This window comes from Hemiscyllium ocellatum, chromosome 1, assembly GCF_020745735.1.
Source record: "Hemiscyllium ocellatum isolate sHemOce1 chromosome 1, sHemOce1.pat.X.cur, whole genome shotgun sequence".
Lineage (NCBI taxonomy): Eukaryota > Metazoa > Chordata > Chondrichthyes > Orectolobiformes > Hemiscylliidae > Hemiscyllium > Hemiscyllium ocellatum.
In genome coordinates this window covers 141267147-141283204 of record NC_083401.1, presented here as the reverse complement: position 1 = coordinate 141283204, position 16058 = coordinate 141267147, and the positions used below count along the sequence as shown (strand labels likewise).

The window sequence follows — 16058 nt, the reverse complement described above, 5'->3', positions numbered from 1 at the left end:
GTAACTGCAGTTCAGAGCCACCCTCTGTGTGAAAGGTTGCCCTTTCAGGTCCCATTTTCTCCCTTCTCACCCTAAAATTATACCCTTAAAATGTGTTCTTAAAACAAAAAAAAGTGCTGTATTAATAGGTTTTTACATTGTTAGCTTCTAAGCTTTAAGTCTGGCAATATGCAAAAAAAAAGACCATCTAATTAATAAGTCCACAATCAGTTTTCATGGGGATCTGCAGAAAAGCCTAGAGCACAATGGAACATCAAATGGTCAATTTCAAAGCTGCATGGACGAGAGTCATGGAGTTTTCACATGGTCATCAGCTGAATGTAGAAGCAGCCAGCCTGTTTGAGCTTCAAATGTAAGTGATAAGCTGCCCAGATTTATTTATTTTTTAAAAATTCACTTGTGGGATGTGGGCATCACTGGTTGGGCCAGCAAATGTTGCCCATCTCTAGTTGCCTTTGAGAACATAGAACATAGAAAAGTACAGCACAGAACAGACCCTTTGGCCCATAATGTTGTGACAAGATTTAATCCTAACGTAAAATCCAAATGAGAAGGTGGTGGTGAACTGCCTTCTTGAACCACTGCAGTCTACCTGCTGTGGGTTGATCCACAATGCCATCAGGGAGGAAATTCCAGCATTTTGACCCAATGACAGTGAAGGAACGGCGATATATTTCCAAGTCAAAATGGTGAGTGGCTTGGAGGGGAACTTGAATGTGGTTCTCATATACCTGCTGCTTTTGTCCTTCTAGGTGGAAGTGGTGACGGATTTGGAAGGTGCTGTCTTTTCATGATCTTTGGTGAATTTCTGTAGTGCATCTTGTAGATAGTACTCACTGCTGTGACTGAGCATCAGTGGTGGAGGGAATGGTTGCTTGTGGATGTAGTGTCAATCAAGTGGGCTGCTTTGTCCTGGATGGTGAAAAGCTTCTTGAGTGTTGCTAGAGCTGCAGCAGGGAGTATTTCATCATACTCCTGACTTGTGCCATGTAGATGATGGTCAAGCTTTGAAGAGTCTGGAGGTGAGTTATTCACCACTATATTCCTAGCCTCTGACCTGCTCTTGAGCCACTGTGTTTATGGTCTCTGGTCAATGGTAACCCCCACAATGTTTTCACTGGAGGATTCAGTGATGGTAACATCATTGAATGTCACGGGCTGGTGGTTAGATTGTCTTTTATTGATCATAGCCTGCCATTTGTTTGATGTCAATGTTACTTGCTACTTGTCAGCCCAAACCTGGATACCGTCCATATCAAGTTGCATTTGAACATGGACTGCTTCAGTGTCTGAGAAAGTGCAAATTGTGCTGAACATTGCAATCATTGGCAAACATCCCCACTTCTGATCTTATGATGGAAGGAAGACCATTGATGAAGCAACTGAAGATGGTTGGGCTGGAATTATCTTTGTCAGAATGTCCATTGTCATATTGTTTTATATGACTTCTTTCATCACCGAAATAGAAATACCACAGAGTATTTCAGGTCATAATAAATGTGAGACCATAAATATGCTGAATGCAGGGAATTTGTTTTTAAATTCTAAGTTTACTTAAGGCACATAGTTCATTGGGCTGAAATGGTCACTACTGGTGCTTATTGTGTGGCAAGTGAGAATTTCTATGACATTTTCAAAAATAATTAAGATCACTTTTTAAGATAACCAGTCAAATAACAATTTATCACATGAGATGATCTAATGTCATGACCAAGAAGAGAGTCAAAATTTATCAGTTTAGACAGGAATGTATGTTCATATGATTCTTGGACTTTTCAACTGACCTTAGGTTTCATTCTGATCCAGTCATGTCAAAAGTGATAAGACAGACTCTTAAGGAAACAGGACTGACAAAAAAGAACCTAGCACTGATGGAAGAACAGTAGAAACTTTGGAAAAATCGTGATATTTCTCTGGATGGGTGGAAGAACCCAAGGGAAATAGACAGTTGTATTGTTAGAGTTTGTTAATATATGTGAAGAACACACAATTCATTCATAATGTTTTGAGATGTAACATGTAGGAGGTTTTTATTGATGCAAATAAAATGAAAAAATACTTTCAAAGCAAATTTTATATCATTATTTGTTAAATTGGTCACATTTTGGAATAAAGTACTATGAAACCAATCATTAACTTTAAAACATGCGTTCCAAATTAAATATAGGAACTATTCAATGTACAATATTTGTAAAATGCAAGCTGCAATATTTTAACCATTTGAATCACAAAGAAATGTTGGATTAGATGCGACGAACTGAAGAGTTTATCCCTGCTAAAATAGTTTACGATCTGAGTCTAATCATAGCATTTCTATTTTTTCTTTAATTTCTACTTTTTCTTTAATTTCTATTATATGTAGAAATTTCTAATGTTAGTGCAAAGCATTGATATAGGTGTTAGTCTGGTTTTGAAGTGGTAAGATAATTGTGTAGACATTTGTTCTTGATCAAGTTGATCAACTGCTTTATTCTGGAAAATAAAAATGATAAATAAGTCTCCACATTCATGGAAATTGTTAAAAACCAACATAAATAAAAGTAGATTTATCCTTGATGTTGGATTTTTCTTTACATACAAATAATAGCAGACAAGGATTCTACAAAGCCAATAATATTAACATTTCCCTTGACATCTTCCAGCCTTGCTTTAGGTACTAAATTTGATAGTCTACATTTTTAATATTGAGAACTTCTAATTATTTATCTCTCAAATCTGTCTCTTCACTTGTCATCCATTCAATTAAACTTTGTCTCGCAACGCTTAAATAGTTACTTATCTTCTTGGCATTGTGTTTGCTAACCTGGACATATTTCTCTATTTCTTAAAGAATTATTCTTAGCCTTTGTGAAGCTGGTGTCTAATCCCAAGCTTTATCTCCTCTCTCAATATAATCGGCAACTTTCTCAACACTTATCAGCACCTGAGTATCTCCGATGTTAACCTAATCAACCTTCCAGATCTTTAGTTCAGATCTTTAGTTCAGTTTGAGCACAGCGGTATGCAACATCAGATAGAAAGTGCAGGTTACAAAAAGATGAAGCACCAAGAATTTTTCCATCTTCATCTGGAATGCTATTGTTGCATGGTCCTGCCATACCCTCTACAATGGAATCATCCACAGGTTTTAATTCCTTTAATGAATTTGTCTAATATGATCCCACTTCATCTACAACCTGCACTTAATCTAAGACTACAGTCTGAGCTCTTTTTTTTGGGGAATGGTTTTGCCGTAACTTAGAACCAAAAAAATTTACTTGCAAAATTGTAAATTTTGTTGATGCAGGAGATGTACTATAATTTTTGCTGTCAAAAATGCTAATTCCCCAGATTTTAGTGTATAAGCACTATGGAGCAGATAGGCTTCTCTAAGATTGAGAAAATTTCAAAAAACCCGTATAATCTTCAGTTTAACAGCCCCCAGTCCTAACCCCATGAATGATTTTTTTTTAAAAGATATTTTTATTAGAAATTTAATATTTTGACAGATTTACAAAAATAAACAGAACTTTCAAGCACAAACATTAATATAAAAATAGATCTTAAATATATAATCATCAAAATTCAAAGGAATGATACTAAAGAAGAAAGAAAAACAATGAAACTCAGTTAACTACTAATCTAATCCACAATTATCCAGAGTGTATAGTTGAGTCACTTACATCCTTCAAACAAGAGAAAATGTTCTCTAATACACTCATAACAGTATAATAAAAAGGAAACTATTTCCAAACAATAAGAACAAAAAAAAAACATGTTTGAATGGAGATCCTCCCCCTTGTTCTCAGGGGGCCTTACTTCCTTTCTAAAGGTCCACCATATCCTCTCCCAAACAGTGTCCCACCCCTGACCCGGGCGCTCCTTAATAGGATTTAGATATAATACCGAGCTAGAGTTAACAGTGAGCGCCCCACCCCCACCCCTCCCCACCCATACCTGAGTATATCTGATAGCATCAATGCCACGTACAAACACACATAACTATAAAATTACAACTCCATAAGCAGCTAATTAAGGTTAGAAAATTTTTTTGGGTGGTTTGGTAAGTGTGGTGGGGGTGAGTAACTCACTTTACCCAGGTTTTGGGAAGAGCACTGTAAACTCAGACTTGCTGAGTCGCCGCCATCTTGGATCTCCAACCCCATGAATGATAAGACCATTGCTGATGTAGCTGAAGATGGTTCAGCCTGACTGGGGAACATCTTTGTGATAAGCTGGGCAGTTCTTCAGCAGCTTTCTCAGTTGCTGATGTTGACAATGCATTTGGATATTCCTAATATTTAATTATTCCCCAAACCTTGATAAATGGAGAAAATTAAATAAATTTAAGTTATAAATAATTCAAAGTGAAATAGTCAACATATTAAAAATGTAGAAAAAAATTACTTTTAAGATTTATAATGATATAAAATTTATCATTTTCCTCAAGTTACCTGCTGGGTGTTTTTTCATTAATATTGTCAAGAGGTTCTCTTGAACTGTAATGATAACTAACCATTGTTCCCTTATTCTTACCTTGTAGTCCTAAAGCATTGATCATCTCTGTATAGGAGAATCTGTCATTGTTATCTTCATCAAACTGTTTAATGTTTTCTTCAGTTGGTGCCCATTGACCAAGAGTATTCACTAGGTCCCTATACGTCAGGTAGCCACGCCCAGTCCAGTCTGCATCATAGAAAAATGACTGCAATGCTGTTAGAAGACAAAGATGGGTCAAAAATTAGTTTTTCTAATTTTGGAGTGTCCGATAATCTTATGTCACTTTGTGATACTTAAAACAAAAGCAGTAAAATAGTAAAATGTAATCTGGAATCACAATTTCCTGATATGAGCTGGTGGAAGCTGGAACTCTTCAATGGGAGTATGCACTTTATAAACTCTGGGTTAAGTTGTTAAATGAGAAAGGTCAACTCTTAGTGAGAGTTACTCTAAATTATATGAAACTAATGACCATTTTATTACCATGTTACTGGATCTCCCATGGTGTTGCTCCTGGTGAATGAGCTTTTGTGAACCAAATGTACAATACATCATGAAACTCCATTGTAATTAAATATGCTGACTTTTGTACTGCTTATAATGTGGACTGGTCTTTTGCGAAATTGCCTGACGAATAAATTTTTATTTTTGTATACGCTATATAGTTTCTTAGTGATTTGTGTATGTCGGAAGAAAGGCTTTATTATTCCTAAAGGAGGAATTTTTATATAAAATTGAACATTAATATATTTCCCACCTTTCAAATTTGTTATTGAAGGAATTGAAATGATGTTTCTGAGCACAGATTTATGCGAGGTGTTTTCTGTAGCAGGTGTCTGGACATCTGAAAGTGAAATGATAGATTTTTAGTATCACTGAAACTGCAGTAGGGTTAGTGCGTAAAATTAATTTAACAATTTGTGAGACTTAAACGTATTATCTTGATTATTGCCTGAAATACATTTTAGATTATCCAATTACAAAGTACTTACAAGGCAGTTTTACATTTTTATGGGACAAATTGTGTTTGATATAATTCAACTTCTAAATTATGCATTAACAGAATCACAGCATGATTGGTTACCTAGTTTTCCATCATCCTCATGGCTCATTAATGATGTGACTTTGGAACTTTCTGTCTGCTGTGGTGGTGGATATGGAGTGCTTTCGATTTGGAGTTGCGCCATAGTTGCAGAGGGCTGGCTTGTTTGGTTCAATGCAACTTCTCTTTGATAAGTCTCATCCTTCAACTGTGAGATCTGTTGGAAATTGCTATCCAAATCCTACAAGAGATAACATGATGCTAACCATGTGGAAGCACAAGTGATCGTGTACTGCAACCATACTTCAGTCAGCAATCATTAATTTATATTTATTTACATTGCCGGGCAAGAGGAATTTAAACAATTTTCAACTTGAACTGTGATGTAGCTTCAATGCTCTGAAATATTTTGACGTGTGTGCATCAGCAGTCTTCGCCAGTTAGCCGTCTCCCCTACTTTAACACAATAAGCTAGATTTTTTGGTTAATGTCTGGCTCTCGATTCACCCACTAGAAGTTCAACAGAAAGGTAGAAGGCACCCCTCAAAAATGTAACATTCCAATTGGCTTCAACATAGGTTAATGATGAGTGCATTATGCTTAAGACAAGGGAAAACTGTGTTACCATAAAATAACAGTATAATTATGTTTAGGAAGATTGCAAGATCCTGCAGACAATATTCATGGTTAGTTTGAGAGAAGGCAATTAATTTCCAGAAATGTAGTGGCATATAACATAAATTTGAATTTGATTATTCATACATTACCACAGTGATTGCATTTCAAAAAGCTCTTAAGTGACTTTGTGATGTGAAAAGTGTATTGTATTGTTGTGCCATTATAGTATATCATTTTGTAAGTATCATTGCAAGTCTTAATTCAGTCTTTGGGCTCTGCAGCTAAAACATCAAAACATACATACAAATGGATAATCACTCTTTGTTATTTCCATGTAGTTTCTATGACCCTCACTCAACAATGGATGCTCTGTAAAGTTAAGGGACTTCATGGGTCTGTCCAACTGAACTCAGAAAATTGGAAGATTTTAGACTTGATTTTTTTGTCTACTATTTGAGAGATTGTAAAGATACCATCAATCCAGCTAATGAAAATCTCTTGTTAGGTGTCAAAATATATTCTCTCTTGCGCTCTAGTAAGGATTAATGCTTTGAAATGGAATTTCTACTTTCTGGGTCACTGGATGAGTGCTACATTCCAGAGCACAACAAGTTCAGAAACAAAGTACTCCACCTGATCAGCATACCATTGTCCACATTCACTCCTACCATCACAGACCATTGAAGACAAGTGTGTCAAGTGCCTTCTTCACCAAACTGTCTACCTGTGACTCCACCTTCAAGGAACTGTGCACCTACTTACACCCCTAGATATCTTTGTTCGACAGCATTCCCAGGGTTGTACTATTAAGTGTATAAGCCCTGCCCTGGTTTGCCTTACCAAAATACACCACCTCACATTTATCTAAAATAAAATCCATCTGCCACTCCTCGGTCCATTGGCCCATCTAATCAAGATGTACTCTGAAATAATTTTCTTCACTGTTCAATGCACCATGGAATGTCATGTTGTGGAAGTGTTGTTGAGGCCACTTTTAGAATACATGTTCAGTTCTGGTCACTCTGCTATAGCAAACCTGTTGTTAAATTAAAAATGGTTCAGAAAAGACGTACAAGGATGTTGCTCTGATTGGCAGGTTTGAGCTAAAGGGAGAGGCTGAATAAGCTGGGATTTTTTTTCCTTAGAGCATTGGCAGCTCAGGGATGACCTTAAAGAGGTTTATAAAATCATGACAGGCATGGATAGAGTGAATAGCCAAGGTCTTTTTCTCAGCGTAGGGGAGTCCAAAACTAGAAGGAATAGGTTTAAGGTGAGAGAAGGAACTAGCTGCCAGATGAGGTAGCAGAGGCACATCCAATTACAATATTTAAAAGGCATCTGGATGGGTACACGATTAGGAAGGGTTTAAAGGGGCCAAATGCTGGAAAATGGAACCAGATCAGTTTAGGATATCTAGTCAGTATGGATGAGTTGGACTGATGGATCTATTTCTGTGCTGTATAACTCTATGACAACTGGTGTATCATGATAGCAGTGTTTACATCTCGTAGATAGATAATAAGAACTCATTAAGCACTTTCAGAACCTACAATCTCTACCACCTAGAAAAACATGGGCAGCAGATATCCAGGAACACCATCACTTTCAAGATACAGTCTATACCACACATCATCCTGAATTAGAATTATACTCCCATTCCTTCACTGCCGGTGAGTCAAAATCCTAAAATTTGGCCATAACAACACTGTGGGTGTACCTAAATCAAATGGTTCAGGAAGGCAGCTCCTTACCATCCCTGTAAGGGCAACTGGGAACATACAATAAAGGCTGGCCTTGCCAATGATGCCCACATTGCAAAAATTAATTTTAAAAAAACACAACGAACAAAGTGTTTCTAAAAATCTGTGACTAGTTCAGTAATCAAACTTTTACACTTAGTTAGTTGAAAGTACTTTAGGAATAGTTTGAAGAAACAATACTAACCTGTTCCAGTTGACTTTGGCGAGACTTCAAATTTTCTGACATGTTGTGCATTCTTTCTAATGATTCTTCAAACTGGTCTAGTTCAATAACCTTAAAAGGAAATACACACAGTGGGATACCTTACTGTATCTGAAACAAACATAGCTAGCTTTCAGATCAATTGATAGTAACTGGCACTTTCAAGTTTCACAATGTCATTCTACATCTGCATGTGAATTCATCCTGTTAAGTTGTAAACAAGATATTGTGGCAGTTTGGATGTTTCCTGCAGACATCCCTGTATCAATGAATGTTAGATTAGGTGGACAACATAGTCATGAGTTGAGATGGACAGAAGGAATACAGAGTCAACCAAAGGCAAAATAATCAAAGTTAGTCAATGACTGTCTTCTATCTCATCATTTAAAATACTGTAAACAAGGTAAAATGAGTAAAAATGACTGCACATTATAACAATTTTATGCACATATTAAAATCTTTCATTCTTTAACAAGGTCTACACTTCGTTTCTTTCTTTTTGTTAAAGTGATTATGGGATTAAATGCCAGAACCAATCACAGAAAATGACCTTTTATATTCTGATATGCAACTGCCACAGTATGGACTATTTGTCCTGTGGGGATAGGCCAAGTCATTTAGATTAAATACAAGTACCTTATGAAAATTCCTAGTTTGGCTGTTTCCAATCTGGTTCCCATTCTTCTCACAGCACCAAAACTAACCTAGCCCAAGTTACGAATAACATTCTTTGAAACTGTGGCGAGAGTCCAATACTCTCCAGGCACTTCTTGATCTCTCTGCAGCAATTGATCCAGAATACATAGCCATCCACCTTCTCTCCTTTACTGTCAAACTTCAGGAACCTGCCTTTGCTCTATTTCAACCTGTATAATCATAGCGACCCCTTCTTTATTGTTACCTTTTCCTTCTGCTCCTGCTTCATCATCTCCGGATCTTTCCTGAGGATCTACACCTAACTCACTCCCCACCTGCTTAATGTTTCTGCTGTCCTTAGTGATATCATGTGAAAAGATGGGCTCAATTTCCACTTACAAGCTTATAACTCCAGGCCTGCTTTACTACCCTTTCTCTCAGCTCCATGACCATTGGTGCACCATTAGATAGCCTGGCCAAACCTCAGAGCCTGGATAAATCAACACTTGAACTAAGCTGAGCTGGATTTGTGCTTGGCCCTTTAAATTCAAAACAAATTAGCCATTATACAGGTAGAGCATACCCACTGGGTCAGGGAACTGAGGGCTCATTAACCTGAGAGATCTGAATCACCGGAGTCAAGAAAAATATCTGAAGAAAATTTTTTTAAAGGAGAGATGAATATTATGCTGGTGGTCAGGATTGGATGCAGACTTAGCTGCATTTGTGTGGCAGTACTCAGGATACAACCAGCAGCTCCCCCACATTCATGGGAATGGCTGGGTAAATCCTGGACTCGGTTACATGTCAACCTTTCATTAGCTCAATGTTTTTAGTCATTGTGGATGCCCACTTAAAGTGGTTCGATGTGAATAGAGTTCATTTGTCAAACACAGGGACAATGATAGAAAAACTGCGAGCATCTTCTGCAATTCACGGGCTTCCATGAGTATTGGTTACAAACAACTGGCCATCATTCACCTGCAGGGTGGCTGACAGATAAAAACAGGAGTGGTGGAGGTTCTGTTTACTCCGGGAGCTGGCTCTGAGGAAGTTGAATCAATGTCAAGGACTCTCCACGTGTTTTTTAGGGATACAGATGCAGGCAAGTGGGATTAGTTTGATTTGGGAACATGGTTGGCCTGAACAAATTGGACTAAAGGATCTGTTTTCATGCTGCACAATCTATGACTCTAAGTCTCGCCCTGGTTTGCCTTACCAAAATGCAACACCTCACATTTACCTAAATTAAACTCCATCTGTCACACCTCAGCCCATTGGCCCATTTGATCAAGGTCCTGTTGTACTCTGAGATAACCTTCTTCACTCTCCAGTACACCATCTATTTTAGTGTCACCTGCAAACTTACTAACCTTACCTCTTTTACTCACATACAAATCCTTTATATAAATGACGAAAAGCAGGGGGCCCAGCACAGAGTTTTGTAACAAACCACTGGTCATCGACCTCCAGTCTGAAAAGCTCTACCTCTACCTTCTACCACCATCCTCTGGCTCCTAACATCAAGCCAATTTTGTTTCCAATTGGCTGTCTCTCCCTGGATTCCATGTGATCTAACCTTGCTAACTGGTCTACCATGCAGAATCTTGTTGAATGCTTTGTTGAAATATATCTATACATGACATACCGCTCGGCCTTAATCAATCTTCTTTGTCACCCCTTCAAAAAACTCAAAACTCAATCAAGTTAGTGAGACACAATTTCCCACACACAAAGCCATGTTGACTATCCCTAATGAATCCTTTCTCTTCCAGATGCATATAATTTCTATCCCTCAGGATTCCTTCCAACAATTTGCCCATCACTGACGTCAGACTCACGGGCCTATAGTTCCCTGTTTTTTTTCCTTACAGCCTTTCTTAATTGATTGGACTATTTTAGAAAACCTTCAATCTTTTGGCATCTTACCCCTGGCTGTTGATGATACAAATATCTCAGCAAGGGTTACAGCAACCCTAGCTTCCCACAAATTCTGGGAAACACCTGATCAGATCCCAGGGATTTATCTACCTTTATGCATTTTAAGACCTCCAGCATCTCCTGTTCTGTAATATGATCACTTTTCATGGCATTACTATTTATTTTGTCAAGTTCCCTAGCTTCCATGTCCTTTTCCAGGGTAAATACAGACACAAAATGTTCACTTAGTGTCTCACCCATCTCCTATGGTTCCACACATAGATGACCTTGTTGACCTTTAAGGACCCTATCCTCTTCCTTGTTACTCTTTTGTCCTTAATGAATTTATAGAATGTCTTTGGCATTTTCTGTTAACTGGATTTCCTAATTCATTACCAACCTAACCTCCTTTCTATTGAAGAAAAGATGCCATGGTTCCCAAAGATGTGGGGTTGTACCACCTTACTGGTCTTGGGCAAGATGAGCAGGAGGTGGGAAGATATGTTGGGATTGGATTGCTAGGGGTGGGAGCTGGGCGGTGGAGTTAATGTGAAACAGTTAAATACTAAAATGCCAACAGCCTCAGATTTAACCTGTTTTCTTGGTTTAATACTGGCTGGCCAGGTTTCCCAGGCTTCCTGTGACCTGATACATAGAGGAAGAAGAGGATGGCTTTGAGCAAAAGCTAAGTGACTTTACAGCACAGCACTTGGGCCTTTTCATTTCTTATTAAATGTTAGTTTCTACCTTAAGGATTCAATGGTCTCACCAGCTTCAATTTGAGATCTTTATAGTTCCCACCTCCTGGTTTCTTCCTGTTTATTTAATGTCTGAATAAAGCCTCCACTTTGTGTTATAGAGAGATAGTAGACTCATCTCACTCCCCTGCCTCTTTCTCTCAACATGCTTATTCATTTACTGTCCAATCCATCTTCTATAGAGCAACTAACTTGATTCCATTAGTCATCTGTTGGGATATTCTCATATGAGCTCTGATTGGTTTATCTAGTTCGAAGGTAAACTATAACATTCCACTAATATCAACAGCACTCTCTAAAGAAATGGTCATGAAATATGATACTAAACCTGTGTGTTTGTCAGCTCTCTAAGATAATGCAGATTTGTTTCCATGGACCTGAATTGTTGGGTGAGTTCAGCTGTTAAATTGCGAAGTTCATGAATTTCATCCTTTATTTCCAGGGTACTGGAAACTGTAGACACATTCAGTTTCCGCACCAATTTGTACAGTCTGGAAAGCTCCTAAACAAAGCAGAAATACATCAATATTATTATTAACTTCTCCTGGTATCAGAAAAAATAGTTTATGGAAAAATACATTTTGACATCAGTCCAGTCTGAGTACACCTAAAAACCAAAAGAACTTGCTGATGCCGTAAATCAGAAACAAAAACAGAAGTTGCTGTTTAAGGTCTGGTGATCCTTCCTCAGAACCTGAAACGTTAACTCTGATTTCTCTTCACAGATGCTACCAGACCTGCTGAATTTTTCCAGCAACTTCTGTTTTTGTTTCCATGTGAATGTAAGTCCGTTTTTGTACAATATACACTTATATCTATACATTATATACATACACACACTAGTATCTATACTATCCATGAGTCAGATCAATGAATGAATATTGTTATTTGTGAGGCAGAATGTAGACAGTATTTTCATCCTGTATCTTTCTTTTCAATGGTCTACCTCTTTCCATTTGCAATAGAAACATAGAATACAGCAGCAGGGGTAGATCAATCAGCCGTTCAAGCCTGTTCTGCCATTCAATATGATCATATTGATCATCCAATTCATTACCTTGTTCCCACTTTCTCTCCGTAACCTGGGATCTGTCATCCTATATATTTCTTGAAAGTCTTCAATGTTTAGAGCTCAACAGTTTCCTGTGGAAGGCTATCTACTAACTGGCTGAAGCAGTTCTTCCTCATTTAAGTCTGCAGTGGACTACTGTTACTTTGTGACCCCAGGTTCTGGATTGAAAATGTGTTGCTGGAAAAGCGCAGCAGGTCAGGCAGCATCCAAGGAGCAGGAGAATCAACGTTTCGGGTATGAGCCCTTCTCCAGCATCTGCAGTCCTCACTTTCTCCCAGGTTCTGGATTCCCTGGCAACTCAGAAAATTCTTCCCACATCTACTCTGTCTAAAACTGTTAAAATTTTATAAATTTCTAAGACATTCCCCTTCATTCGTCTAAACACGAATGAATATAATCCTACTGATCCTGTACATCAGTCTTGCCATCCCAGGAATCAGCCTGATAAACCTCATTTGCACTCCCTCGATAGCCAGAACATCCTTCCTTGCGTGGGGAGACCAAAACTAAACACAATACTCCAGGTGTTGTCTTACCAAGACCCTGTGCAGTTGCAGCAGGACAGCCCTGCTCCTGTTCTTGAATACACTTGCAATGAAGGTCAACACACCATTTCCCCTCTTCACCGCCCGCTGCACCTACATCCTTATTTTCAGCACAAGAATGCTCAGATCTCACTGCACCTCCCCTTTCCCAATCTATCGCCATGTAGATAATAATCTACCTTCCCGTTTTTGCTACCAAAATGGATAAACCTCATTATCCAAATTATACTATATATGTCACGTATTTCCTAATTACCTACCTTGTCCAAATCACAATGAAGGAGAAATGATTATTACACTTTAGGAGCAAAAATAATGAGAAAATCAGACAATTTTCCCCAGATTTAATGCTACTTGAACTGATAAAAGCATGATTGAATTGTTTAAAGGCTCAGAAATTATACCTGAACTGTTACCACAAATGAGGAAATCGGACTCTAATAATACAACTTAATAGTAGTGGCAATATTTGCATTTAATATTTTGGTACTTTGGGACGAGCATATTTGGGGAGAACTTTAATTTTCAAAATCAGTTTAATTTGGGTCAGCTAGGTCACTCACTTGTTAAAAATCTGAATTCTGACCCAATCCCCTCACTTCCAGCCTGAACAAAGCTGGGTTTGGGCAACTTTGTGTTTTATGCTGAGCCATTGTTTTACAGAAAATTAAAGCAATGGGTTTTCCTGTCCTCAGATGGCTAAAAATAGGCAAGATCTGCTGAATCCAGGAGGTAAGTGTTTGTCCAATTACCCATCAGAGCTATTTCACCTGTTTTTCTCACCACCACATCGCCAAACCATCCCAATCTCAATCCTGATCAAACGGTGGTGCAATTAACTCTGAATTGGAAAGTCATTGATTCAAACTTCATTTCAGACACTTAACAATATAATCTCAGTGCAGTATTAATGGAGATGATGCCTCACAAATGAAGTGTTAAATCAAGGTCCCATCTACCTTGTAGACATTAATAATCCAAAAGCACAACTGAGAGAAGAGCTCAGTTCTACCCGTGAGCTGGCTAGTATTTATCGTTCGCTCGATATTGCCAACATTTAGCCATTTATTCTATTTCTATTGGTGAGACCATGCTGTGAACAATGGGCTGCCAAGCTGACTATATCTCAAAATAATTCATGGGCTATATGGTGTGTTAGAATGTTCTAAAGATCTGAGCATGTGTAATTAATTGCTCCATTTGTGACACCAATATTTCTCCACTGAATAGTTGCCTGTTTCAAATCTATAGTAATTATATTTTATTGATGCTGCAAGTTAGATTCATAATCACTTCAATCAATAATTTTTCCTGTTACAATATGAAATGCTTGTAAAATTGTGCCATTGCTATGTCCAGAGTAAAATCTCACTGTACTTTATCACATAAAAGTAATATCTTTGTCAGTTAATGCTCTTGCCATCTTTCTTCCATTTGGCAATCCATATATTTTATGTTTTAACAACTTTTTGGTGAAACATTGATTGGTCTGAAGATTGTGAATAATAAAAGGCTTGCAAAAGGTTTATATTTCTGATGGGTGATCATTCAACTAAATGATAGTTGGGGGAGAATTTGTAGTTCATTTACTTTTTAATCAAATGAATGGCTTCATTACCAGAACAAATCACTTAGTTGCAATTATTCTTTTAAGTTATGCATTTACTGGAAGGCAATCTGTACTGCAGAATTAGTTACAATATGATCAGCAAATAAAAGGCACAAAGTATCTCATAATGCCAAATACTGACAATTTTAAATAGACATTGCAAAATTTCTAGCAGTCATTCCATTTAATCACAATGTTGGATGAAATCTAATAGCAGATCATTACGATCTTTACAATTTGCTGATTATAATATGCAGCATTTTATTAACTTGTAAGTCTATAGCCTTGTGCATCAAACTTTGTTAGTGCAGAACTTAGGATATTTCTAACTGTCCTAGCAAATAATGAAGTAAACATATATGTTATTACCTGGTTATCAGTTGACTTGTCTTCCACATTTCCAGCAAACTCTTCACACTTAGCCTGCATTAAATTCAGATTTTCTCTGATATGGGTGATGTTACCCTGCATGATGTTAATCTTCTAAATGTAGGTTAAGAAAAAGGCAGTGAAACAGAAGTGAACAATATCCTAATTGCAACAAGTAAATGCTTACATCCACATTTACTAAACATAAGGATAAAATTTTCGAAGGTAAGCACCAATTCATTGACTAACTCTATAGCCACCTTCCTGATAACTCTGGGATGTAGTAGATTAAGTCCTGTGAGTTTATTAACTTTCAACCCTCTAATGTTTGCCAGTACAACCTTCTTACTAATGCTAATTTTCTTCAATTCCTCATTCTCCATCACCAGTTGGATCTCTAGTTTTGGGTGTCTTCTGGTATTTTGTCAGTGAAAAGAGACACAAAGTAACAATTTAGTTTCTCTAACCCCCCCACTACTTGCCATTATAAATTCTTCTGACTTTGTTTGCAATGGACCCGGATTCGTTTTAGCCAAGCATTTCCTTTATATGTACCTATAGAAGCTTTTACATGTTTTTATGTTTCCTTTTACTAATTTGCATTCATATTCTATTCTCCCTTTCCTTATTACTTTCTTAGTCCTCCATTAGTCTACAAACCTCCCAATCCTCAGGATTACTGCAATTTCTTTTGATCATTAACAATCCTGAATTTCCTTTGTTAGCCATGGTTGATTGACTTTTTATTTGAACTTATACACTCTGAAAGAAACATATAGTTGCTGTACATCGTGCAAAAGATACTTAAGGCCTATCCATTGCCTGGGTACGGTTGTACATTTTAATGTACTTTGCCGATCCACCTCAACCAGTTTGTGCCTCATGTTTTTATCATTACCCTTCTTCAAATTTAAAGCATTTGCTTCAGAATGGACCACCTCACTTTCAAACATAATGCAAACTTCTTTCATATTGTGGTCACTTATTATCAGTCTTACTCTGTCCCCTTTTCCTTCTTGTCTGTGCTTCCTTCCTAAATGTTGTATAT

General features: G+C 37.5%; 1 protein-coding gene across 1 annotated transcript in view; it reads right to left on the bottom strand.

Annotated features, from left to right (window-relative positions):
* Nucleotides 1–2089: 2089 nt before the first annotated feature.
* The window catches only part of LOC132820403 (uncharacterized), a 45036-nt gene continuing 31067 nt past the window's right edge, over nucleotides 2090–16058 (bottom strand). The window contains exons 5-11 of the mRNA XM_060832500.1: nucleotides 15011–15124; nucleotides 11744–11917; nucleotides 8084–8173; nucleotides 5564–5762; nucleotides 5237–5323; nucleotides 4516–4692; nucleotides 2090–2472 (exon numbers count right to left, since the gene is read on the bottom strand). Of these exons, the coding sequence (XP_060688483.1) occupies nucleotides 2468–2472; nucleotides 4516–4692; nucleotides 5237–5323; nucleotides 5564–5762; nucleotides 8084–8173; nucleotides 11744–11917; nucleotides 15011–15124 (846 nt within the window). The 3' untranslated portion in view covers nucleotides 2090–2467. The remainder of the gene's footprint in view (nucleotides 2473–4515; nucleotides 4693–5236; nucleotides 5324–5563; nucleotides 5763–8083; nucleotides 8174–11743; nucleotides 11918–15010; nucleotides 15125–16058) is intronic.